Genomic DNA, 27,369 nt, shown 5'->3' with positions numbered 1-27,369 from the left:
ATAAAAAAATAAAATAAAAATGGCGGCTTTCTTCGCTTCGGTGAATGCTGCTGGGATCAGGGATCAAGGACACAAATGAAAGAAGGGGAGGGAGGAAGCAACCAAAGCCTGTCCTGCTCTCCGCTCAGTGGCTTCGGCAGCCGCCTGCTTTCTTCTCAGTCGCTCACTTTCACCAGCCCAGGAAGAAATTAGCAAGCCGCCGCAGGGTGGCTTTTCCTGTCGGCGAGCCTTCTGAAGCTCCCGCTCACCCCACCCCGCCGCCAATCAATCCAGGTTTTCAGTGCTCGCTCGCCGCCTGCCTGCCTTCGCTTCTGGTTGTTTCGAGCAGCTTCGCTGAGAATAATAACTATTCGCCTTTTTCTCAGCCGAAGCTGCTCTGAAACAACCAGAAACGAAAGCAGGCAGGCAGGCAGAACGGAGCACTGGATTGAACTGCGCGGCGGCGGGTGGGGGTGAACGGGAGCTTCAGAGGAGCTGCGCTGACAGGAAAAGCCACGCTGCCGGCTTCTTTGAAGCAGTTTCTTCCTGGGCTAGTGGAGGAGCGAGAGAGCGACTAAGAGAGGAACGAGGCAGACACCTGAGGGATGAGGCTGAGGGAGGCAGGGCTGAGAGGCGGGGCTTCTCAGCCGTCCTGCAGGGACTTGTCCTGAGCCGCGGAGACAGCCGTGGGCCGCCGCCGCCCAGCGCTCAGTTTTGAAGGCGCTCCTCAGCCCGGCGCAGTTCCTGAATCTGCAGCTGAAACCCTCCGTTTTAAATGTCCCAATAGAAGAGAATATCTGTCGCTCAGGGTTGCAATGAGGAGGCATTGGCGCTCCTTGAACTTGGTGGTTTGCTGGCAGATGTTTTATTACCCGACTAGGTAACAACATCAGATGTTACCTAGTCAGGTAATGAAACGTCTGCAAGCAAACCACCAAACTCGACTCCTCCCCCCGGTCCTTGAAAAAGTGTTTCTGCGTGAAACTGGTCCCTGGTACAAAAAAGGTTGGGGACCACTGATTTAAGTGGTAACAGAAAAGCAACCATAGAACTGGAAGGTATTTTAGAGATCTTTTAATCCTACAGTTTACCGCAGGATTCAGTTGAACATCTCAGATAGATGACCATCCACCCTAAATTTGAAAACTTCTAATACAAGTACAGTAGTCCTTAACTTACAGTTGTTCACAATTCAAAGTTATAATAACAGCAAACAATGTCAACTGGGAAAGTTGGATTCGCTTAACAACTGCCTGATTTAATGACCTCAGTAAAAATGGTCATAAAATGAGGCCTGGTAACATAATGACTTTCTTTACCATCACCACAACCTACCATGGGAATTCAGGTCCCAGTTGTGGTCCTAACTTGAAAACTACCAGTAAAAGAGAACTCAGCATTTTATATGGCAGTCTGTTCTACTACTGACTGACAACTTGTCAGACAGGAAGTTCCTCCTGAAGAGCCTGACCTACTTTCCAAGTAGTTTTGATGCATCTGTTCTGATCTCGCCTTCTGGGATAATAGAAAATAAGCCCAATCCTGCATTGTTTTTGTCTTGGAGAAAATGTGATGTGATCTGGGGGTGTCACAGTCAGCATTTTCGGATTGCTATTGGAGCTGATTGGAGCCTCTTTTCTCTCCAGGAGCAGGGTATCTCTTTGATCAATCTGTCTGAAGCAGCCAAGAGATCTCCTTGATTTCCAGAGGGTGCTTGGGGTTTCTCCTAAAATCCTGGAGGCAACTGCTGAAGATTTGGTTGCCTGCTAGAATTGGGAAATAGCTATAGCATGGGCTAGGATTTGTACTTGAGCAGCCTCTCATTGTTTGCTGAGCCACAGAAATTTGTTTGCTCAGCGAGGAACTCTGAGAGATAAAGCAAAAAAGAGGTTGTCTAGATTGGTGCCGGTGAAAAGAGTGATTCTCCTCCATGCTGCATCGAGAGCCCAGGATGGGTTGACGCCTTCCTATGACGTCATTTAGCTAAGTCTGTACTAAGATATAAAAGCCAGCCCCCGGAAGAGACCCTGGCTTTTGACTGAGCTCCTTTCAGTCAGTAGCTGTGTCTCTGAAAGCGTTCTGTTAGACAGCACTCACAGCAATCTTCAGTACGTTTTTCCTCACTTCAAGCAGCTCCCAGGGATCAGGACAGCTGCTCCTCCAGGAAAGCAGGGCTCTCTCTCCTGCAACGTTGGGAGCAGCGTTGTCAGAGTGCTGTTCAGGCAAGTTGGGCAGTGTCTGTAGACCTCCCCCACGCCTGCGGTTTGAGCGGTCGTAAAAAGCGATCGGCAAACCGATAACAGCGTCAGCCAGCTGATCGTGCGGCCAGAGGCTGCCCTTTCCTTTGCTGACTTCGCTCGGGGCTCTTTATAGCCTAAGGAGCGATTCTTCTATCCCCTAGTCAGTGGCCATCTTGGATTGAAGCCTTCCACCACGAGGTGAGCGGCCATTTTGTAAGCCCGGGGGTCAATTTATACCCTAAGGGGCTTAATACAAAAAATTTCCAAACAGTTTCTTTCCATCGCAAGAGCCTTTATTCTACAAATGGAGCAAGATAAGGCTCAGGCAGAGCTTCCCCCCTCCAGTAGAACAGTCTCTTAAGCCCAATAAGAGAAAAAGACGTAGGCAATGCACCCAATCAGTCCAGAGGGAGGTGGCTGCTAAAATCAGAGCTAAGGCTCTAGCCCCTAAGAAGGCAACTCAGGCTGAGTTGAGGGCAGAAAAGCACAGACATGCAGCCCTAGAGAGGCAGTTCAACAGAACTATTCAACAGAAGGGAGTGTAACTACAGCATATTTCAGGTGATACTCGTGGGCCCCAGCCAAGCCTCCCAGGGGAGGGGAAGTTATCTATGAGCTTTTCCATCCTCCATCCTGGTCTCCTAGGCTTCTGCAGTACAATCTGAACCTCAGGATCTCAGCAGATTTGGGCCTTATTTCCAACAGGCTTCTGGGCTCTATGCTCCTCCCCCTCCCTCCAGGCCTCAAACCTCTTCTCAATCTAGGCCTGAAGCCACCTTCACTCCCACAGCAGTGGGCCTTTGGCCTTCTGCCTCTACCTTTGAGCATAGACCAGGGGATATCCAAGATGTTGTCTCATTGGCCATTAGGCAGGGATTGGCTGAAGGCTTCAAGCAAATTATTCGACCTCCGGAAAGGGTTCAGGCCCTTCTCCCTTCTCAATCTATAAGTTCCTTGCCTCATCACCCTGATTTACACAGGCCCCAGGACCTCAGGGTCCATTCTTCTCTACCAGCATGGGAGGAGGTTGATGAGGAGGGAAGGGCTTCACCATCTGAACACAGTTACCCCTCTCGTTCAGAGCGTGAAGAGGGCGAGACTTTTGACCAAAATCTTTCAGAGAAAGAGGATTCTCGCCCAGAGCAGACATCTCTGCATTGGTCTTCAATCCTTTCATTGGTCTTCAATCCTCTTCAGGCCATTGCTCAGCAAGGCCTTGGTCACTGCCAAGCTGTCACCAGAGGAAGTGGCTCCTGAGCCACAAGGAAATCCCTCTAGCCAGGGAGACTCGGTCTTCTCCAAGCCTGTAGTGCATGCAGACGTTTTGCCTTCTCCCACTTTGTTCCTGGACATGGTCAAGGAACAGTGCGCTTCTCCTTCGGCAGGTCCTTGCCCATCTTCTCTGTATAAGCATTTCTACAATGTCACCGCAGCCCTGGACAATGCCCTGGCAGTGCCTTCTGTTGACATTCCGGTTCTGGCCTCATTCTCATCTTCTGGCACTCCCACGGAGCCAGAAGATATCCTGAAACCGGATGATAAACATTCCGAACAGGCCCTCCAGCGCAATCACCAGGCCGCTGCATGGGCTGTTCGGGCTTCAACAGCAGCATCCTTTTTCACGAGGGCATCCCAACTCAAACTGCGCCAACTCCAGAATAGATTGCCTGCTTCTGACTTTTGGTCTCACCAAGACCTTAATAAGATTATCGCAGCGGTGGAATTCACTGCAGATGCCACTCTCAATCCACCAAAATTTGCATCCAAGGCCATGGCATCTTCAGTAGCAGCAAGAAAACTGTTATGGTTCAGAAATTGGCAGGCGGAGTCACGCCGAAAATGGAAGCTGGCTTCAGTTCCATTCGCAGGTGATAAGCTTTTTGGCGAGGCTCTGGAACCTTATCTCATCGAAACCAGAGATAAACATAAAATTTTCTCTTCCTCTGGAAGAAAGCCGATTATCGCCCAGCTCCTTATCGCCCAGCTCCTTATCGCCCTCCTGCTTTTTGAGCAGAGACCTCATCTCGCTTCCCCCGCTCTTAGAGGCCATACTCCCAACGCCAAGACCACCGTGTGGAAGCATTTGGCAGGCAACAACCTTCTACTGGTAAACAGCCCTTTCGGGGGGAGGGGGTTGTTCCTTCCGTCGCTCTAAGTAATCCCTTGTTCTCCCCACCCATCGGAGGTCACCTAGCCTTCTTTGCCTCCAAATGGGAGGAGTCAACGACGGACTCCTGGGTGCTCAGCACTATTAGGTCAGGGTTGCAATCGGACTTCCTAACGCCACCCCCAGAGAAATTTTTGATCTGTCCTGTCTCTCGGGATACACGTCAAGGCAAGCCCTCATGAGTCAGGCCATTCAACACCTTCTTGAAATCAGAGCTATTCAACCTGTTCCCCCCTCTCAACGGGGACATGGGCTTTACTCTCGCCTTTTCATCATTACCAAAGCCTCGGGGGGGGGGGGATGGCAAGCCATCCTTGATCTAAAATTTCTCAACCAATTTGTAAAATACAGGTGATTTAAAATGCAGACTCTGCATTCTATGTTAAGGGAGCGTTTGGAAGGGCGATCTCCTTTCTTCCATTGATCTCACGGAGGCTCTCCTCCACATCCCCATTTGGCCTCATCATCGCCAGTTTCTCCGTTTCTGTTATCAGAATTCCCATTACCAGTATCGAGCACTTCCCTTCGGCCTCTCATCGGCTTCAAGGGTCTTCACAAAGTTTCTGGCAGCATTGATGGCATCTCTGCATTCTGTTCCAGTGAGAATCCAGTGCTACTTGGACGACATTTTGATTCTGTCCTCCTCCATCCATGCAGCCCATCAGGATCTGCAAATTACCCTGTCATATCTCCAGAGCCATGATTTTCCATCAACACCAAAAAGAGCCAGCTCTCTCCCACAACCATATTGCAACACTTGGGAGCAGTCATCGATACCACGTGCCAGGTTTTCCTGTCCCCAGCTCGTGGAAAGAGCCTTGCAGAGATTATCAGCCAGATCCAGCAATATCAAACTGTCCCCTGTCGCTGCAGTCCAAACTTCTGGGGAAGATGGTTTCCATTGGCATCGCCCATGGGCTCGGCTCCACTCCCGTCCACTCAATGGTTCCTGCTTCCCTACCAATGAGCAGGAACCAGCCACTCATCCATCAAGGTCCCGCTCCCGCCACAAACCGAGATCTTTCAATTGGTAGCGTTCCCTGTTAATCTGGAAGGGACTTCTGTTCAGGGTCCCAGACAGGCTAGTGATAACCACCTATGCCAGCCTCCTGGGTTGGGGTTCCCATATGCAGGGCCGGATAGCTCAGGGCTTTTGGTCCAGGTCAGAGCAGACCCTTCCCATAAATTGGCTAGAGCTCAGAGCCATTTTTCTAGCTCTCAAGCATTTCAGGCACTCAGTGACCAGCTCTCATGTTCTAGTCCTTCAGACAACATGGCCGCAATGGCTCATGTCAACTGGCAAGGGGGCACGAGGTCCAGAGCCCTCTTGGGAGAGGCTCTACAGTTTGGGTTATGGGCAGAGAAACACCTGTTGTCGATCTCGGCAGACCACATCTCCGGGGTCGACAACTTCCAGGCTGACTGGCTCAGCAGGAGCCTAGTCGACCAGGCAGAATGGTCCATTCCTCCATCTCTATTCAGGGACCTTTCCCTAAGATTCGGAATGCCGGAGGTGGATCTCTTCTCCACTCCTCAAAATGCCCAGGTCACCAGATTCTTCACCAGGTTTCCTTGCCAGGGAGTGGAGGGGCCCAATGCTCTTCAGTGCAGATGGCCCAAAGGTCTCCTCTACACCTTTCCCCCGCTTCCCGTCATTCTGGCAGTAATTCGGAAGATGTTGGAGGAATGAGCGGAGCTCCTCCTCCTGGCACCCTATTGGCCAAGGAGGCCCTGGTTTGCAGACCTGGTCAACCTATCGGGGGCTTTTCCTTGGAGGATCCTAGCCCATCTAATCTCCCTTCATCGGGGATTCTACTCCGTCCAGAGCCCTAATGGCTCAGGCTGACCATGTGGCACTTGAGCGGCAGCGGCTAGAGGAGGCTGATCTTCTAGAAAGGGTCATCATCACTATCCTGGCATCTTGCAAACCTTCTACAAGGTGCATCTATGATGCCACCTGGAAGGCCCTTTCCCAATGGTGCCTTTTAGGGAGGGTCTCTCTCCTGCTTCAGCCAAGTTGGCAGAGGTTCTTGGATTCCTTCAGCATGATCTGGAGAAAGGTTTGCCGCCCAACACCTTACGCAGGCAGGTTGAGGCCCTCTCCTCGGTTCTTTCATGGGGTTCGCGTCCTTCCTTATCCCATCACCCTTCAGTCAGGAGGTTTTTGAAAGGGGCTTCCAACCTGCACCCACCGGTGGTTCACAGATATCCTTCCTGGGATCTTCATGTGGTCCTTAATGCCCTTACGAAGCCCTCTTTTGAACCACTTAAAACAGTGTCTCTCCGTTTCCTGACTCTGAAGGTAGTGTTCCTCGTTTCCATCACTTCAGCCAGGCAGGTATCCGAGCTCGCTGCTCTTTCCATCAGACAGGACCTTTGTTCCTTTCACGATGATAGGGTTGTTCTCCGTCTGGACCCCTCATTTATTCCAAAGGTTAACACCTGGTTTCACAGGTCCCAGGACATTGTGTTGCCTGGCTTCTGCCCCCTCCTGCACCATGACTTAGAGCAGCAGTGGCACATGCTAGATGTAAGAAGGGCTCTTAGAATATACATTAAGCGCACTTCCTCCTTCAGGAAGTCAGAAGCCATGTTTGTTTTCTTTTCCCTTCTCACTTGGGGCACAAGGCCTCTTCTACTGTTAGCAGATGAGCCAGATCTTGCATTGAGCATGCCTACAAAGCTGCGGCCCTTCCGGTTCCTCGAGGTCTGACGGCGCACTCTACCAGAAGCGCGACCACTTCTGCTGCCTGGGCAACCCAAGCTCCCTTGGAGGAGATCTGTCGTGTGGCCATGTGTACTTCCCCATCTCCTTTCATCAGACACTACCATCTGGATACCTTTGCCTTGGCGACTGCAGCCTTCGGCAGACGGGTGCTTCAACGAGTGGTTTAACAGTCGGTGTGATGAGCCGGACGAGGACCCGCCCGTGGACATGCAAGCTTTGGTATGTCCCATCCTGGGCTCTCGATGCAGCATGGAGGAGAATGGGCGTTGGCAGAAGTTACCCTGAACGCCCTTTCTATCTATGCTGCGAGAGAGCCCAGCCCTTCCCTTGATTCGTCCGGTGAGGGTAAGACATATTTCTGTATTTATTTTGGGCTTTCAGAGACACCTTTCAGTCTGTCAAGTATCTTCGCCAAAGCTGGGGTCTCTCCCGGGGGCTGGCTTTTATATCTTAGTACAGACTCAGCTAAATAACGTCATAGGAAGGAGTCAACCCATCCTGGGCTCTCTCGCAGCATAGATAGAAAGGGCGTTCACGGTAACTTCTACCAACGCCCATTCTTAGGTAGAATGCAGGGTATCTTTTTGAAATAAATTACAAGTGAAGATAATAGCAAGATTTCATTTGGCAATTGCATCCTTTTTGCTATGTGTAATCTTTATATAATCACCTTGTAATCAGCTTTAATATATTACTGTATGTTTTTAACACACAACCTTATCTACAACTGAGCTTTTATATCTTAGTACAGACTCAGCTAAATGACGTCATAGGAAGGAGTCAACCCATCCTGGGCTCTCTCGCAGCATAGAAAGAAAGGGCGTTCACGGTAACTTCTACCAACGCCCAGTCTAACCAAACACAGAAAAAGTATCAAGTTTCAGCCTACAGCACAGCAGCATGAGTGGCAAAATGACAAAATCTCTTTTACATGTTCAGTGGCTCTTTCTGAAGTAACTTGGACCCTTCTGTGAAGAGTGGGCCAGAAAAATATTTACTGGGACAGTATGAATAATTTGCATTGCAGTTTGAGTTAGATGCCTGCTGGTCAGGTTTAGCAGAGGTAATGAAATTCTGTCAATCCACCTTACTACAAAATTGAAATATTCCGGAATCCTTGCCATGTCTCTTTCCTGCCCTGTCCTGCCTTGAAGGGCTGATATTAATCTTGAAAGCTGAGGAGGTGTTCCATTTTGTGGTAAACAAAATCAAGGGGACATTATTTGGAGTTTTTTTCTCATGCTTCCTTCTGTTTTAAGACTATAATCTGTTCTCCAAGTCCCCACCCAAAAGCTCTCTCTTACATTCCCCTGAGACAGCTCTGCATTTCTTTACATGGGGGACAGCTGCAATTAGGAGGAGGAGGAGGAGGAAAAATCCTTGCTCTAAGGCAGGGGTGTCCAACCTTGGCAACTTTAAGACTTGTGGACTTCAATTCCCAGAATTCCTCAGCCAGCTGGCTGAGGAATTCTGGGAATTGAAGTCCACAAGTCTTAAAGTTGTCAAGGTTGGACACCCCTACTCTAAGGACTTACAGTAGGTGATTGGCCTTCACTGAGAACAGTGTTCCTTGAAGAGTGATGAATAAGAAGGATTTTTTTAAAATCACTAATTATGAAGTAAACATTCACTATTTGGGGAAAAGATAATAATCTGTCATAAAGATCTAGGCAAAGTATTAAATTGCAGACATCATCCAACAGAGAAAAATTGCATGGTGAAATCTACAGGTTTTCCTTATTGTAATGTATGGCTGTGAAAGTTGGAGGATGAGGAAGTCTAAACAAAGGTAAAAATGATGTGTTGCCATTGTGGTGCTGGAGAAAATGGTTGATAATACTTTGGCCACAAGAACAAATCATTCAGTACTAAATGACTCACTAGAAATCACTAAAAAATCTAGGGATGCTAAAGCCTAAATGTTTTGAACATAATGGCAAGTCACTGGAGAAGCCCCTGCTGCTTGGAAATACTGAAGGCATTCAAAAATGAGCCTAGCAGAAGAAGGCAAAATGACATAAACATAAGCTTACAAAAACTCAAAAGATGTAGTTACTGATAGACCAACCTGGACAAATTATGTCCACTGTATCACCAAGGTTTGGAAGCAACTGAATGATTGAACAGCAACAGTAGCAATTCAAAGTAATTCTCTGAATTCACTACATGGCCATCTTGATATTATTCAGCATTTTCTCTCATAACTTTAAGTCCTCATAGGTGGCCCATACCTGTTCTAGAATGTTTGAAATACTCCAGAGTAATTAACTTAGTAACTTTGGCAAACTGACTTTGTAATATTTTTGCAAGACACAGACATTCTCCCCTTCCTTATAAAACAAGAATCAGGGCAAAGGAGGAGGAATAACACTACCTGACTGTGAGAAGTGAAAGAAAGTTGCTCTTTGCACAATCCATATAACATATTTAATGCATTGCTGTGCAATATTGCAATGACAATTTTTTCATCCTATGAAACCTGGCATGGATTTCCCATGCTTCCAACTTCATGACAATGTACCTTCAGATTCAGCCTTTAGATTCAGTGGTTAGAAGCAAAATAAATTGCATGCCAAGACTGCTCTGTTTGTGACTTTCCTGGAAATATCTGGCATGGAAATATTTCTTGGAATTCTTAGAAATAGCATGTTGGATCAGGCGGTGAACATGTGCACACACAACTTGTCAAATCACAACATGAACCAAACTATTACTTCACTAGTGTACTTCATTCCTTCTGTAAGCACTGAGATCACAGGCCTCTGATCATTAACTATTATCCTAAATTCTTCCTACAGAACTGAGAATAAAGCTTATTTGAAGCAAACCTCATCTAGAGACAAACATGTAGAGAACTTAAGTAACAACAAATAAAAAAATGAAAAAAAAAAACTATTTATCTAGTTGTAATATTTGTTTTCCCTCTCTCTTTTGACATATTTGCAATTGAGAGCCTACATTTAGTCTATGTGGAATAGGCTGGCCTTGTTTTGTTGCCTAAGATGATTCAATTGATTTGCCACATAGCTCTTGCCTAAATCAGCAACATCTGATACATCTGCTCTGTTGTGGTTATTTGCAAACCTCAAGATTGGTGAAGGCAGCAAAATTGTTCAAAAGCAAAAATGTCTTGCTTGCTTAAACTGCCTTTCCGCAAAATTAAGCATGGCTCATCAATTGTTCAACTAAGCCCCTGCAGCTAAAATGCAATGCCTCCCCCACCTTCTCTCTCTCTCACACACAGACACAGAATGGCATTAACAAAAGAAGAATGTAGTAACTTAGCAGGTCATCAAGGCTCAGATTGTTTTCTCAACGTTGGAGTACACATCAAGGCATGAAAATTATACGTTCAAACAAAGCACAAGCATATTTCAAAATTTTGATATAAAGTACTATATTTCACTTAAAGTTATGACACTATTTTAAAAAAATCACAGGCTGTTATTGCATTGACAACATATTCTCTTTGTGTTGAATCAACAGTGTCTCCTCCATATGGAAATCGTTATTTAATTAAGGGAGGCCAAATTTTTCATCCCAGAAATCACTATTCCAAGAGAGTTTTTCAACAAACTGAGCACACTGAAACAGTGAGAAGGGGAAGGAAAACAAGTCAATGAAATGAGCTTCCAGGGAAAGTATTTTTGCCTTGAGGGACGTTTTCAAGCAAAATGGATGTCACTGATACTTACAAAAATGAATAGAAACAACACTAAAAAGCTAACTTGGATTTTGATACACATCCTTATATAAAATGCCAACATAAACACAAAGCAAACAAAATCTGAGATAAGTAACATCTCCCTTTCTTAGGCTTTTTTTGTACTTTAAAAATCTGTTCTTCATTTGTTCTGATTTGAGGGTTTTTTTTTAAAAAAAAAAACACCATGTGGGATTTTATTATCTCTGCATTGCATTTTGTACTGCAAGGCATTATAGTTTGATGCTATTTAAGGGTTTGTTTAAGGGTTTGCTTCTATTGATGTTTCATTTTCATAAGTTAAATTTTAAAATAGATCAGATTACATACATTTTAAGTACTAATAAATAAATCCTACAACATGTCTAGAAACTGCTACTCCCAATCATGATTCCTGGTCTTAAACATTACTATATTTCTACAATTAAATTTCTCTTTAACATTAGAGTTCTAGAATACTATATTCCTTCCCAGAAAGAAAACTGAAGCCCAAGTTTAGTAATAACAACAAATTCTTGTTTCTCTTGCCATTCCCATCCTCACGTCATGTGTGAGAGCAAAGAGCATACTTTTTTTTCATTTACATAGCTTTGTAAGACTCCACTGAAAATTTCATATTAAAGAAAAGGCACTGAACAAAATGCAGATCTAGCCACTTTTGTTTGAAGTAGCTTGGATGGCAAGCAAGAGAAGGAGCCGCCACATCACTTATGAACAAGAGCATTTCAAAGCCAGATGGAAAGGACAGACACAGGAACAGGATATTTTTGCTCGTGAAAGGTGCCGCACAGCTGCTTACCTATTTGGTCTTCCGGAATCAGAGATTCAATGGGAGGATCCAGTTCAGAACTCTGAGATAAATAGCTCTTCACTTGGGTCATGAACTGCCGAATAGTTTGAAGCATGTCTGTGCTGGAAACATGACACTCCTTGTTCTCCTGCAGAAAGCTTATATAGTCCTGAACTAGGCAACCAAAATAGGTACGCTTGTCTCGAGACATTTCTGCTATTTTCTTAACCATCCTTTTCTCAGGGGTCATGAAGGAACTGAAGACGCCACTCATTTTCCTCAGCTGGGATTTGACGATTTTGGGAAGCACAAACGAGCCATTCCTTTTTTTCTTGGGCTTAAAGGGTGGTGCCATGCTCTCCTGGTCGCTCTCCCCCTCGAACTCCTCCAGGCTGCTGTTGGTATCCGCATCATAGGCAAAGAGCGGCATGCTCCGGTCAAAATCCAGAGAATCAGAGGAGGATGTGGACAAGCTCATGTTGCTTAGTCTTTGCCTGCCTCCATTCCACTGCACTTGTGACTCACGGTGTGTAGCTAAGCTGCTTTTGCTCTCCAAGTTCTGCTGAGGCGGGGCTCCACCTGGAATGCTGGCAGTTTCTGTGCCATCCACCAAATTATGGCTGGGTTCGTTTACTGCTGAGTTCTTTGCATTGCTCTGTGCTAAAGAGAGAGCCCTTTTTTTCAGGCGAGGCGGTGGGATAGGAGTTGGCCTCTTCTGTATCACGTCCAAGTTGGAGTGTTTGCTGTGACTGACAGTTCCTGGCAGACCGGCCTGGTTTGTAGTCCTGGACAGCTGAGGGTGTGCAAGAAGGCTATGAATAGAAGGTGGGGGAGGCCTGGGTGGGGGAGAACAGGATCTCTCAGGGCCATTCACATCTTGTGCTTTTGGACCCGATCTTTTCAGATTTCCACCATCATCCTGGCTGTGCACTTTCAAGAAGAGAGGATTAATAAAGCACAGGGCTCCGTTGGTCTGGCTGCATTCCAGCTCTGAAGGCGTTCTAGTTCTTATAGAATGAACTCCATTTATGAGGCAGAGTTGCTGGGAGCTTTTGTAAATGCTGTCTGAAGGCAGAGGCTTCTGGAGGGGCGAAGATTTTTGCAGTTTGTTGTTAGCTGGAGAGCTCCAAAAATCTGAAAGTCATTATTTAGTTAGCAAAAGAATGCAAATATTATGCGGCTAGTGCTTAGAATGTTCTATTCAAAAAGTTTTTCTTTAAAGGGGGAGGGGAGGCATTTTATAGAATCAGCTTGAAACCTTGGGGTCCTAGAGTTGAAAAAAGGAAATATACATACAGAGAAGTACAAGGTACAGTTTACCAGGGATACCTCCTACACAAGCTTAGTTTATTTCAAGAGTAACTCTGCACTACTAAACCCCATCAGTTAGTTCCAAATATTTTCTAATTGTAACTCAGACCTGTTGGTATTGCTTGACATTAATTCTAATGATCTGCCTTGTTGTTTCCTAAAAGCACAGAAGAAGAGGTACTCCTGGAAATCCTCTCTGTTAGATGGAAGACAGCCTTGAATGGAATGTGTCAGGTTTTCTAAGAAGTAAGCTGTCTTCGCCTTCATCAATGCCAACAGCAATTTTTTTTAAAGACCGTTTTCTAAATCTGATCCTCTGTGATCAATTTTTCAGTGGCTTAATGCAGACATTATGCCAAACATGGCTTAATTCAAATATTATGCCAAACTGTGGTTTATGTCTCCAGATAATTTGCTTTAGAGTGGCATACTTATTTTAGGTTTCTGTATGCTCAGCTGGACCATGGCTCATGGCAAGAAGAACTAGAATTGGAGGTAGAGAAGGCATCCAAGTTCAAATTTTAATATGAACGTGAAGCTCATTTTGCTTCCAAAGGCAGACAGAGGGAACTACACCCGAAGCACAGGCAGAATACAAATACGGGATAACAAATCATTAAAATTATAAACACTGGGTCCCATAACTCCAGAAGTAGAAAAATGGTGTTTCAAAAACTAGCTTGTCACAATGCCAGAACTGAACCTTTGGCTTTAAATTCTGCTGTGGATTAATTCCATAACTTCTATGGGACTGCTTCTCTATGACTCAAACTAATATTTAGAGACCTCGGGTTTTTTTTTTCCCAGTCAAAAATAGCTAAAACATGCTAGGAGAGAAAATTTAACCTTTCTGCACCATTCATTTCTATATTCTCCCCCACCCAATCTGAATTACCCTTTTCTAAATATGCTTCTCTCATGAAGAGAAACAGATGCTCACTTGATACCCATGTTTCTTCTGTATGACAAGAAGCAATTGATGCACGAGTGTGGATTGAATCACAAAGTGACATGCAGGGGAACAGTCAAAACAGAAGTACCCAATATTTTGGGACCATTGGGATATATAGAATTTTGGGCGCATTTTAAGCACACTCACAAAATAGTTGACATAATAAATGCAGCCAATCCATAAAACAGTCTTAACTCAGAAGGAGAACAAAGCACTGTACCAATAGGTTATACTTCTAAAATACATCTGTATTGGTCCAAGTGAAAATACAACTTGAGGTTGATGCTTTTCTTTGCAGCATTCCTATGTCCCATTGTTTGTTTTTATTAGTGAAATTCAATAAATTAATGCAAAAAATTTTTTGAGGGACATTAGACGCAAAGCCAAAGAATGCATTATGAGCAAATTACCACCACATTAGAGACTAGAGATCTCTTCCTAATGCCACCGCTGCAATTTAACTCTGCCCTTCCCTCCCGCCATTGTCTGCTTTTACTTACTCAATCCCAGCTGAACAGCCTCTTCAAGTTCAGACTCTGTGGTTGCTGCTGCAATTGCCTGAGGTAACTTCAAGGTGAATGGCAGGACATCCCTTATTTGGAAACAATTAAGGCATTAACTTGTTTTACTCTTCTGCATCTCGCCTCTTCATATCAGCAACAATCTCATATGTTTTTCCTCAAAACAAAAATACTTTCTGTTGCTACTTCCTCACAATGTCTCTACCAGATAGTTCAGAATAAGCTTGTACATTGAATAGTTCAGAATTTCCCATTTTTTGCTTACAATTAGAGTGATCAGATTGCAAGTTGATTAAACAAACTTAAATATCACGAAATTGGTTCTCAACCGGAGATTTTAAGGATCTTAAAGGCATTTGAATTATGGCTCAGTTGCAGTATAAGTGCAATACACATATTTCATTTGTCCAGACAACAAATTTTTTTTGGAGAAATTTAGTGAATCACTGCAAGGCAAATATAATTGACAAACATGATAGAGCAGCAACAACTAGGTTTTGTATGCAAAAAAGCCTCTGATCAGCCTCCACCATCCTACATAACTGATCTCAGGTGCCAGGGTTAGGATAAAAGTTGGATGGAGAACTGAGCGAGCTGTAATTAAACAAATAATTCCAAAATAGATTAGGGCGCAAACCTTTTTTCAGGCTGAGCACTGATCTTGCTCTTTTGAAATTAGGCATTTGTCAGGCTGGGGCAATGCCAAATAACAAAATACAATTTATTTATTTTAAACGGATACAGCTACTGAATATTCTTATGCATTTTATAAATTTCCTACTTCCATGTTAAAAACTATACCTCGAAGACCACTTCTACAGGGCTCTGGATATTAACCCATGGATATATATACTGGACACTTGGACCAAATAGAATGGAAATCGATCAGTAAATAGCTGTTTATTACTCAATGAGTTTCAAACTAATCCAACATGATCAGTTTTTAAATACAATACATCATACACACTGCTACGAGATGAATATCATGCTATTTCTAGACAAATTTTTCTTCAGTAAGAAATGTGTAAAAATGAAATATGTCTCTTCCTAAAAGTTTTCACTCAATTAGTGTACAATATTAAACTATGTAAGCAAATCATATGCAAAACATAGAGATCCTAGAGATTTGGTGGAATAATAATAATAAATAATAATAATTTTGATTTGTTTGGTCTTGAATAGGCAGGTTTCAGAGAAAGCAAAGTTATAAAACAACACAGATTGCGATTAACAAGAGCGCTCTTGTCACTGAATATAATAGAACTAAAGGGGGTTGGGGCTTTTGTTCTTTATGCCTCTTTTCTGTTTGGATCACCATTTAACTACTGGATAATATAGTAAAACCAAGATCATGTGTATATGCTATATTCATTGATGTTATGCATGCCTTCAAAAGTATCTCCAGAAAGAAACTATGGAAAGCTTTGAGACACATCAATTGACTTAAACTCATGTATAAAGTGCACGAAAATAATAAACTGAAAGAAACGGGCGATTATTTGAGCCTGTCCCTACCATAGGAGGAGTCAAACAAAGCTGCATTATTGCTCCCTCACTATTAGATTTTTATACAAACTCCATCACCAATTGCCTCAAAAAATAGAACTCCACACCTGAACACTGTAGGAAGCAAGCACCTGTGTGTCAGTACAGAGATGAGCCAGTGCTCTTGTCACTGAATATAATAGGAGTAATGTGTGTGTGTGTGTGTGGGAGGGGGGGCTTTCATTCTTTATGCCTCTTTTCAGTTTGTATCACCATTTAACTAATCAGCAACAAAGCAAGGATTATGAGGCTCTTAAAAAGACCCCAGAGACTCAAAGAAACAGTGGAACCAGTTGGCCATGAGAGGAGCAAGCAAATATATTCTAGTTGCCATTAAACTCTTTGAACCCAACTTCTAACCCAACTTACTTCTGCAAAAGTTGATGTAGAATTAGAGTAGGAAAGCAAGCAACTCTGCTTGAGTCCAAGGTTTCTACATTTTTTAAACATAATTTTAATTGAAAAAAAGTTAGATAAAAGATTAATATGCAGATATATAAAGAAAAGTTAGAGAAAGACAAAAGACAAAATAAAAAATGAAGAAAGCAATAAAGTGAAAGAAAGAAAGAAAAAGATAATAAAAAAGCAACCTCCGCCCCCCCTCATTCAAATTATGATACAAAGATCCCTGGTGTCTCATATTCAATTCCTTTTCAATCAATAATCTACAAATCACAAGTTTACCTTCTTTCATTTTCAGTAAAAAAAAAATCCATAAAAGTTCCAGTCTTTTATAAAAAGGATTTATTGCTTGATCCCTGACCAAGTAAGTCATTGCCATTTCTGATAAGTTTGTCATCTTTACAAATCTATTCCTCCATTGTGGGTATTTCAGTATTTCTCTGGTTTTGAGGGGGAATCTAAGTGGCAACACTCCTCCAGGAGATAGGCCTGCTCAGGGTTGAAACTAGGGTCCAGGTCAGGATAGGTAATGTCTGGCAAAAGCTGCAGTTGCTACCAGAAGACTTGGGGTTGCTGATATTGACAGGATTCTATGTATCTAAAAGTTAGGATAGAGCAGAAAATGGCACAATATGAACTTTTGTGGATTTCCCAATGCTTTGGGGGAATGGGATATGGTCACCTAAGAAGCATCTAGGATTGAAAATACTCAATATGGATAGGCAGGGAGATTAAAGCAGCATTTCAGCAAACATATTATCTAGTCAGTGCATATCACATAAGGCACCTACTATTTAAACAGCACGGCCTACCAAAGTAACACACCATTTTCACTCTTGCTCACTTTGCCATTTTCCCATCAGTTATCCTTGAGGGCACATGTATAAGCCCACACTTAGATTACTTAGAATACTGCATCCAATACTGTTATAAAAAGATGTAGAGACTTAGGAAACAGTGCAGAAAAGAGCAACAAAGATAATTAGGGGGCTGGAGGCTAAAACACATGAAGAATGGTTGCAGGAATTAGGTTTGTCTAGTCTGGTGAAAAGGGCTAGGGATGACAATGATAGCGGCATTCCAATATTTGAGTGGCTGCCGCAAAAGAAGAAGGGGGCAACATATTTCCCAAAGCTCCAGAAGGCAAGACAAGAAACAGTGGATGGAAACTAATCAAAGAGAGAAACAACCTAGAACTAAGGAGAAATTTCCTAACAATGAAAACAATTAACCAGTGGATCAGAAGTTGTGGGTGCTCCATCAGTGGAGGGTTTTAAGAAGAGGGTGGACAGTCACTAGTCTGGGATAGTATAGGGCAGAGGTCTCCAAACCTGGCAACTTTAAGACTTGTGGACTTCAATTCTTAGAATTCCTCAGCCAGCTATGCTGGCTGGAGAGTTCTTGGAGCTGAAGTCCACAAGTCTTAAAGTTGCCAAATTTGGGGACCCCTGGTGTAAGGTCTCCTGCTTGAGCAAGGGTTGGATTACTAGAAGACCTACAAGGTCTCTTCCAACTCTATTATTCTGTTAAAAGTTCCACAAAAGGAAAGAGTTGGGCCATGCAAATAAGGGCTATTAGAAACTCTTGGCCATGCTCTTCTGCAAAATTGTATTGGTGGGACACAGAGTTCTGCTAGTTCTTTAATAAAAAAAAAACATTTAAAAAAAATATTTCACAAATTACATGGCAAGTGGCAAAATTCTATTTAATTGCCTGCCAAATAGAGAGAGATCCCTTTTGGAGCATCAAATTCATTTTGCAATGTTAATATATTATAGTACTGAATTTACAAGAACTGAGCAAAGGCACTGGCTTGTAATCTTAATAACGAAGTATTTTATCAATCAATGAGTTTTCCAATTAAATATTTTAGTGTTTCACATTGTTAATTACTTATGAAACAATGGTATATTAAATTGTTTTAATTATATTATATTATTGTATTAGTTAAGACATGTTATAGATATGTCAATCTAGCAGTAGCTAGTGTATTAAATTAGGCTAATACCTTATATACCACATAAGCATTTGTTTTCTTAATTTATTGTTTTCTTATTAACTTAGTACTTTATTTACTGTTATTTTATGGAAACTCTCTTTTTAAATTTCTATAATTTTAGTTGTAAAATTGTATTTTACTGATTAATGAATGCAATAAAGCCAATTAATTCATTTATTCAATTGTGATGTTTCAGATATTCAGAATCCTACTCAGCTATCTCCTCAAGTAGCCACTAAAAAGGTTAGTCAGCAGTTTATTCTTTATCAGTTTGATTAAGATTCTTCATATTTGCATTAATAAGGCAACCACAGTTTAAGAAATATTAAACAAAGGCTGTTATAAGAACATTCTCCATTACCTGCTAATACAGTAGAAAGCTATGAGCCTGAATAAATCAGCAAAACTTATTCCAGAGCCTTCCAAGGAAAAAGCTGAAAAGTAAAAGAAAACAGGCTCAATTGCACAATATGTAATCTGAAAAATACAGCAAAACATGCTTCCTATGTAGGAATAACGCTGCAATTCATAAGCTATTGTTCGTGAATAAAGACTTTTATCATAGTCAGCATTTCTTTTCCAAAATTCTTCAGTTGTTTTTGCTTTAAAAAAATCACAAAAAAATGGGAAATATTTTTTAAATGGTACACACTGACAACTGAGCTACAAACAATCCAAGAATCTTAATCTGAAATATTTAAATCTCACTGTCTATATTGGGTGCTATTTGTCATGGAATCCACCAAAATAACAAACCTCAATTCCTGAGGTGCTTCTACATCGTAGCACAACACAAAAGTGTTTGGCCATTGCTTTCTTTTATGATTTTATTTTAATTTCCAGTCTAATACACAGCTCTGGAAATTCCTCATGGTCTCTCATTCTATTACCAATCAGCTCCGGCCCTTTTTGTTCACATATATTAATTTTCAGATGAGTCAGTTCAATTGTTTTTCTGCCCCCTGCTGCACACATTAACAATATTCCTTCACAAATCACAATCAATCATCTGATGAATCTTCTATTCATTATGTTCAGACAAGAAAAGACAATATTATAAGCTACTTACTATAGATGCTTTCTTTTATTGCAAACTCTTTAAGGCAAAATCCCTTTACATCATTTGGTAGGCGTAAAGACAAGACTTTCTTCTGCATTCTTGAGGACTTTCTAACAAGGAAAGTCTATTAAAAAACAAATCAGAAAAAAACAAGGCTTTATATAGACTTAGTAGCCATGTTTTCAAGAATTTCATATTATGAACCTGCTTTGTCTCATCTTAATACAACTTGTAAGACTTCCAACAGAGGTACTAATAATTTGAGAGTCTAAAATAAGCTACAAAGCTTAATACTTATTGATATTTTTAGTTCCCAGAACCTGTAAATGGCAGAAAGTATAGCCAATCTTTGTTTGTAATGTTTACCCATTTTATCTTGTAATTTGCAGACAATAGATTTTTAAAAATGGTTTGGGCCAAGAGTTAATATTAATTCCATGTTAACACCTAAGGACAAACATCAAACTATGCAAGTGCTACTCCAGTTAGCCAAGAAAATAATTTTAATAATTGCTTTCAGAACAGTAACTTATTTTTCATCTTTCTTTTTGAGAAAGATTGATACCATAATGACAGAATAAGTGCACACATGTACAAATACAAAGTATTACCAATTTAATGCTAAGTCGCCAGATAAAATTGTCTAGTAGGGCAAAGGATGAAGAAAGATTTCTAAGAGAACTATTGTTAGTTAGAGTAGGCAGCATTGGCCTAGGAGAGTCATATAGATGCCCTCATCTAAAGCAGATTCATAATGTGTATGAATATTAGAGTTACACGAATAGAAGCAATCACACACACTTTTCTCTCCTGACTGGCATCTAGTCACTATTCATGTACACTAGTGATATAAAATGACACTGTGAAGGAAGTTATGATGTACGTGTGTTTAAGTGCTTAAAGAGTTTGACTGGAATTGGGGGTTCAAGATGTCCTACAACCATGGAAACCTTTTGGGATACTTTAGGCCAGTCACTGTCTCTCAGCCCAACCTATTGGAACAGAAAGTGCTATCAATTTTTGGAGAAAAGGTGGGATAGAAATTTAAGAAGCTGAAAAGTGATTTCAGAATAGGAGAGAATGGGCAGGGGTCTGATTCTAAAAGCAAGGAAATGCCCCAGCATAGTATTCCTCTTGTTTTCAAGGCCAAATTAAAGTTGTTTCTTACTCCAGGAGGTTGAGAGCGTAGAATTTCCACTGCTTCAGCATCATTTAAGCCAAGCTGTAACCAGATAGGGTGGGTATGAAGAAGTTTATCTAGTATGCTGAGCTTAATGGGGAGACTATCATATCCAGAATCTCGTATGATATTTGCAAAATCTTTCTGATCCGGGCACACATCACCCATATCTTTCTCTAGGCTAAAACAACAGAAACAAACAAAAAACAAAATAAATTAAAAGCCTAAGTTTAAATTATTCAAAAATAATCTGTGCTTGTAAAACAACCTTCAACAATGTATCTTGATCATAGATAAATAAAAATAAATACTAATATGTGTTTGCATTCATTTTCAGCTGTATTTTATTATAGGTGACCCTGAGAACAATTCTGTAAGTTGTAAACTGTAAAACAAACAAGCCAAATTAGTAAACAAGCCGGTTGGCCAGCAAATTGATTGGGCTACAAAGGGAAATAGAAAGGAAGTAATTACTTCTACTTCTTGAACACCCCTAAAGTGTTTCCAATAAAATTTATAAGATCTGTACTAGCAGCACTCAGAGGGATTGCCAATGTCCTTCTTAGACTAGACACAAGGATGTCTACAATTGAGGTTAGGATATATGCTAATTGCTATTAAATTACAGGCTGAAGGACCAGTTCTTTCACTGGGGATTATTCCCATTAATAATGATTGAGGGCTGCCCCTGAGCTAGAACAATGTCATAAAACAAAAACTAACGACTAATGGATTATGACCAGAATCTCTACAAACCTTGGACTATGACTGCCAAACATACAGTTGTCCAAATATTTAATAACATTAAATTTCAGGTGGAAGTAAATACCTTGTCATACAGAAATAGGATTTGGGTGACAAAGATTTTTTTTGGCAAATGGTCAACTATCTCTCTTTATTAACATTTCCCAAACTAAGGAAAGCTTTATTTTGGGCAAGGCATAATATTTTGCCGTTAGTATTATTACAGGGAAGATACTCTAAAATCCCATTTGAGAAATGCATTTGCTTGTGTGGAACCGGAAATGTTGAAATATGTGTTATTTTATTGCACCATCTATAGAGATATAGACGATGCTTATATCCTGCCTCTTTTACATCAGGACCCTGAATGACCTGACAATACTTACATGTTCATGTTTTTTTTCAGACTGTAATCCCAGCTAGTAGCAAAATACTGTGCAGGAGCCATGAAAATTAGGTGTCAATTGATGAAAGGTCTATCAGAACTTTAATATACTTTTATTTTAACAATTGATTTTTACAAATGATTGTACTTTTCTACTTTTATGGGTTTTTAAAGCTGTTTTCAGTTATACCTTTACAGTTTGGTCCTTGGCTGTAATAAAGATTCATTCATCTAGTCCTGTTATAGCTCCATCTGCAGATATAACAGGAAGTCCTATGTCTCTGGGCATGCACACAGTTCTGAAAAATAATTATATGTCTTCAGCTAAATATGCTTAATTGTTTCCATGTGACCTGACCTATTAAGATTATACCCAATTATACCCTTTTATTCAGCCTATAAAGCAGATGACTGAAAGACTTATACTGTAGCTCCAATTTGTAGCAAGTTCTACATCAAGGGTATCCAACCGTGGCAACTTCTCCAACCTCTTTTGGGAATTCTGGGAGCTGAAGTCCACAAGTCTCAAAATTGCCAAGATTGGACACTCCTAGGCTATTTTATCACAAGCAGCAGCAACTGGATGCCTTAATAATTTCAAAAGAAAAATTTCAGTTCAAAATCCCAGTGAGAGATGAGCCAAGAGTCAGTAGATATCAGCCAACAACCAACAACCAACAACACTTATATTTAGCTTCAAGCAAGAGCCAAATCCATTGAAATGAACACAAGCAACAGTAATGGGCTTCAAGTGCTGAGAGCTGTACCCAACATACTAATACAATGTTAATCAATTGTTTAATATTGTCCTGTCTAAGTTGAAATAGAGTGCTATCTGGCTCTGTCCTATCATGTATCTGAGAAGTTTTAGCCATGTTAGGCCATGTGAAGTTGCAGAGCTGAAATTTACTGCCAAATCCTGGTCTAGGGTACTTGGCACCTTGATTTCCCTCTTATCACTGTAACAGGAGGAGTTACAATGCCCACAGTGATTAGCACAATAGCTGTTCACATACCAGCGGTGCAGTCAGTAACGAATTAAGAGTATGACTAGACAGGATCATGAAACATCAGCTGCAGACCTCAGTCACTAAGTGGGAGGGAGGAGTGAAAGGAAGTTGAAGAAGGTAACAACCAGAAGTTCCCCACTTCTGCCCAAAATCCCTGACCAAACAAGAAGACCAAACTAGACCTCTACCAAACAAAAACCACTTGGTCTGGTGGTTAAGGCACTGAAAGCAGGAAACCATGAGTTCAACTTCTACCTTAGCAATGAAAGCCGGCTGAGTGATCTTGAGCTGGTCATTCTCTCTCAGCCCAACTCACCTCACAGGGTTGTTGTGGGGAAAATAGGGGAAAAATGTATTGGATATGTTTTCTGCCTTGAGTTTTTTGTAGAAATAATAAAGGTGGGATACAAATAAATAAAAAAATAAAAATCCCACTGTTCTGTAAGCAATGTAAGATTATTTTGCTTATTTCTTTACCTCTTCTATTTAAACTAAAACCCTTAAGAACTAAATATCTAAGTGCCCACTTTTCTTTATTTTAGAATTTTTAATATGAACTGAGCACTGGAACAGTACAGAACACAAAGACTATTTGTTTTTCCCTCACAAAATTGTTATTCTACAAAATTAAACTCTTTATCTTACTCTACTATCTTTTTGTTACTGTACGTTTACAACTATTCTTGTTGTATTTTTATTTATTCTGTACATTTCTATCTGTATGTTCTATTTCTAGGTTCTGATTCCTGTGTTAGCACTGTTTTCTTAACTAGTACTTCTTTAACTTTCCTTTTCTCCCAGGTGGATAGATCTTGCAGACAACCTCTGCCCGTTTGAACGTGGAAATCCTTTTCACTCTTCCATGGACTTGCGAATGGGCGTGTCTCTCCTCCCATTTCTCCAGCACTTACAGGCCTTTGTTTCTGGAACTGGTTTGTAGAGCTCTTCTGCACTGGGCTGCTGCAAACAGAGGCCTTGCTTGGGTTTGGAGACTCTGGTGGGGCTCTTTTCCTCCCGCACTTTTCAGCAAGTCATGCAGCTCCAATAATTAAAGTTTTCTCTTGCTATCTGAAAATGACTGCTGAGGTTCTCACCTTTGGGTTGGAGTTTCTCTTATCCAAATCATCTCTGCTGTCGTCTAGTGCAGGGGTCTCCAACCTTGGCAACTTTAAGGCTTGTGGACTTCAACTCCCAGAATTCCTCAGCCAGCTTTGCTGGCTGAGGAATTCTGGGAGCTGAAGTCCACAAGCCTTAAAGTTGCCAAGGTTGGAGACCCCTGGTCTAGTGTGACTCTTTTTCTTAGGACACTCACAGGCCTGCTTGTTTTCAGTTCCCAAACTCCCCAGTTAACCCTCCTTCTCAGGTAATACCAAAACTCTGGATCCCCACAAAGAAAAATGCTTTCGGCGGTGAGTTCACTCTTCCTCACTTTAATTATTTTTGCCTGGTCGGTAACATCTGGGAGAGCTGACTCACTCCATGTTCTATTTGTAAAACAATGTCATCTTGGAGGACGTAAGAGATGGGCATTTGCCCTATGGAGCAACCCTGCTGGTGCTTTCACAAATCTTTTGCTTCCTTACAATTACATAACTTTTGTCTTGTGCGTTACTTGGTTTGGGGGTTTCCTCTTTCCTAATGCATTGTTGGTTATTAATGTCTAGTGTTGTTATTAACATATTGTGGCTTTGGGGGACAACTCTGTCCATTTCTTTTTAAAATCTAATATACAAGCTGCCTAGAATTACCTCATCATTCAAGTAGCCTATGAGTTTATCAAGTAAATTAATAAAAATGATCCATTCATAAATAATGGAAGTTCTTTCCCTATCACCTCTACTGACCATGGGCAAGCTTGCTTTTTGATACCTGTTCCCAGCAAATGATTGATAGAATAGAATGGTTTTATAATAACTATATCAGGAGATTTTGAAATGTCTTCCTTATTTTGCAAATGTGTATGAAGAGGGAAAAGAAGTGTAAACCATTCATGAAGTGTAAATCCTCTTTATTTAAAATTATCTCCACTGATCTGCAAGCAAACATATTAAATACAAGCAGGCTACATCCTTCTTTCCTCAACTTTACTCTGGGGCATTTCCATTTAAAATTAAAAAATTAAGCTGGAATAAAGAAGTATATGGCTGGAATAAAGAAGCTTATGGGCGCAAAAGGATTATCTTATCACTCTCATTTTATCTCTCCCTACCTAGCACCTTGCACACTCAGGTACCACTGTAGATATATTTGATAATGATGACACACAAATAAGAATCCATTCTGTAGCTCTTAAACCATGGATAAAAACATTGCGGCCACCAATGACACAAGAGACAATAAATGCATAAACGGCACAGCTGATTCTTGGGGGAACATACTTTCCCATATAGTTGCATATCTAAATTTCAGATGAACGCTCTTTCCTACCAATTAACATAACTTTTTTTTTGGTCAGGATTCTGTTTCACTCAGCTTATGTCCAGGCAATGTAAGCTATTTTCCTGGGTCCTTGAATCAGAAAGATAAATAGAAATGGGTGTTGCCTACATTCTAAGGACGCTTTTGTAAAAGTTGAAAAAGCATGAAAAAGAACTTTATAATACCTCATTGACAAATGCTCAGATATCAGACCAATGTCTTCCAGCACCACCTACTGGAGACTGACCGTCAGACAAAACCAATTCAGAACAGGACTACCTTGTTCAAAAAGATCATCACAGTAATGAAATCTGCCAGATATATCAGCTGTGGCACTTTTCCTAGTTTTGATCACTTATAAATGGAATTTCAGTGAGACCCCAAATCAGACTAGAATTCAAACTGGAATGGGTTAAATAATATCTCATGTAATTAAATTCTCAATGTCATTTAAATTCATCTGGAACTTAATTCCTGCCACTTGTTTGAACAGGCTGTCCACTACGTCAAAAAGAGAGCATAGAATGAATATTAAGAACTCATCTTAAGCAATAATTAGTCTTACTTAGTATTCCAGGAATCCTTCCCTCCTGTAAGAACCCATTAATGGTCTCTATCCTTGAAATGAGCCATCCTCTTGCAACTTTACCAAATGGACAAGGATCAAGGCTTAAGTCATGAGTTGGAATGATTGACAATCTTGTCCACAGCTTCTGGATATGAAAAATATCCATTACAGCAGAACAAGCAAATGCTTCAGATACAGGTACTACTCGCCTTACAAGCGTTCTTTTAGCAAGTGTTCGAAGATACAGCAGCACTGAAAAAAGCGAATTAACAACTTTCTCACTCAGCAACAGAAATGTTGGGCTCAATTGTGATTGTAATTCAAGGACTACCTGTACCTGAAAAGATATAGAATTAATATGGGATCCAGTGGTTTTACCTGCACATACTTGACATAATACTGAACCTGTTGGAAGTGGACAGAGTTTTTAGGACTGTGAACTCAGCCACCTGTTCCCTAGATCCATGTCCCTCCTGGCTTGTGAAAGTGGCTCAGGGGCTGTTGGGTAGTTTTTAACAGCAGTGAGTTCTTGGAGTGAAGAGGTTCCTTCACCTCTCAAGGAAGCTTTGGTTCACCTGCTTCTCAAGAAACCATCTCCAGGACTCCAACGTCCTCTTTTGGGGGAAGGTGACTGAGAAGGTGCTTGTGCAGCAGCTTCAGAGGACCTTGGATGAAAGGAATTCTCTTGCACTTTTTCAGTCAAGTTTCAGACCTGGGCATGGTATGGCAATGGCACAGGTTGCACTTTTGGATGATTTCTGGCACAGGCAAAATAGTGGATGTGGGTCTCTCCTTGCCTTATATGACATCTCATTAGCTTTTGATACCATCAACCATGGTATCCTTCTGGAGTGACTCAGACGATTGGAGGTGGATGGCACAATATTATGATTCACCTCATTTCTATGGGGTTAATTTCTGGCTAGTTAAGCAATGCTGTGGATGTCCTTCCCAGGGTCTGGAGGTTGTGACAATCTGGATAGGGAACAACAAGCTTCTACTGAACTCTAGTAAGACTGAGTGGCCTTGGGTTTTGAGCTCTTCTACTTCTAAGACTTGCCTTCTACCGTGTTTCTCCAACAATACGGCCTCCCCCAATAGGAAGTCCCAGCATGCTTTATAGGCATAAAATCAAACTAAGCCCCTCCCCCCAAATTAAGGCCTATATTAAACATACGAAATGGGGGGAATGGTGGGGGGGCTGGCCTTTAGGAAGTACTTTTGTTGCATACCTGGATATGGTGCTGCCTGCGTTGATCTCGGCGTTGGTGGGGCACTTCGTATCAGGAGACCTTCCGCCGTTGCTTTCCCTTCTCCCCGTGCTGCCGTGGCATTTAAAGAAACACAGCAGCATTTGGCGCAGCCACGCGCAGCTAGCCAGGGCTCCTCCCTGCAACCGGAGCCCGACGGAGACGCTCAGCTTCAGGTGCTCCTGTCGCTGCCTTCCCTTTGCCTTCGAAGGCAAAGCCAAATCTTTTAAAAACGACGTCCTACTGCCGGTACGACAAAGACTCCCCTGCCCGAGAGGGCAGCCCAACCCCACGTGGGGAGGCGAATGTCCCGGGGCCGCAGCGCAGCATCGGCCCACCCCAGGAGAAGCGCCCAGCCGCCATCCCTGCCTGGCGCCGGGCAGAGCGCGAAGAGCTTTGCCTGGGGTGCCCAGCGCA

General features: G+C 41.9%; 1 protein-coding gene across 4 annotated transcripts in view; it reads right to left on the bottom strand.

Annotated features, from left to right (window-relative positions):
* The window catches only part of RIN2 (Ras and Rab interactor 2), a 78,388-nt gene that overhangs the window by 18,869 nt on the left and 32,150 nt on the right, over nt 1–27,369 (bottom strand). Inside the window, exons 1-6 of one of the 4 annotated variants that reach the window (XM_087961076.1) lie at nt 21,897–21,972; nt 20,566–20,758; nt 19,407–19,521; nt 18,699–18,771; nt 14,371–14,462; nt 11,617–12,741 (exon numbers count right to left, since the gene is read on the bottom strand). In XM_087961076.1, the coding sequence (XP_087817202.1) occupies nt 11,617–12,741; nt 14,371–14,462; nt 18,699–18,771; nt 19,407–19,521; nt 20,566–20,745 (1,585 nt within the window). In that variant the 5' untranslated portion in view covers nt 20,746–20,758; nt 21,897–21,972. Of the gene's footprint in view, nt 1–11,616; nt 12,742–14,370; nt 14,463–18,698; nt 18,772–19,406; nt 19,522–20,565; nt 20,759–21,896; nt 21,973–27,369 lie in introns of those variants that run through there. The other 3 variants (XM_087961075.1, XM_087961077.1, XM_087961078.1) reach the window with 3 other exon arrangements.

Source organism: Notechis scutatus, chromosome 3 (assembly GCF_049901735.1).
Source record: "Notechis scutatus isolate UNSWTSFEM ecotype Mainland chromosome 3, rNotScu1.2, whole genome shotgun sequence".
NCBI classification, from domain to species: Eukaryota; Metazoa; Chordata; class Lepidosauria; order Squamata; family Elapidae; genus Notechis; species Notechis scutatus.
Note: the sequence above shows the minus strand (reverse complement) of the source record. Positions and strands in the feature narration are given on the sequence as shown.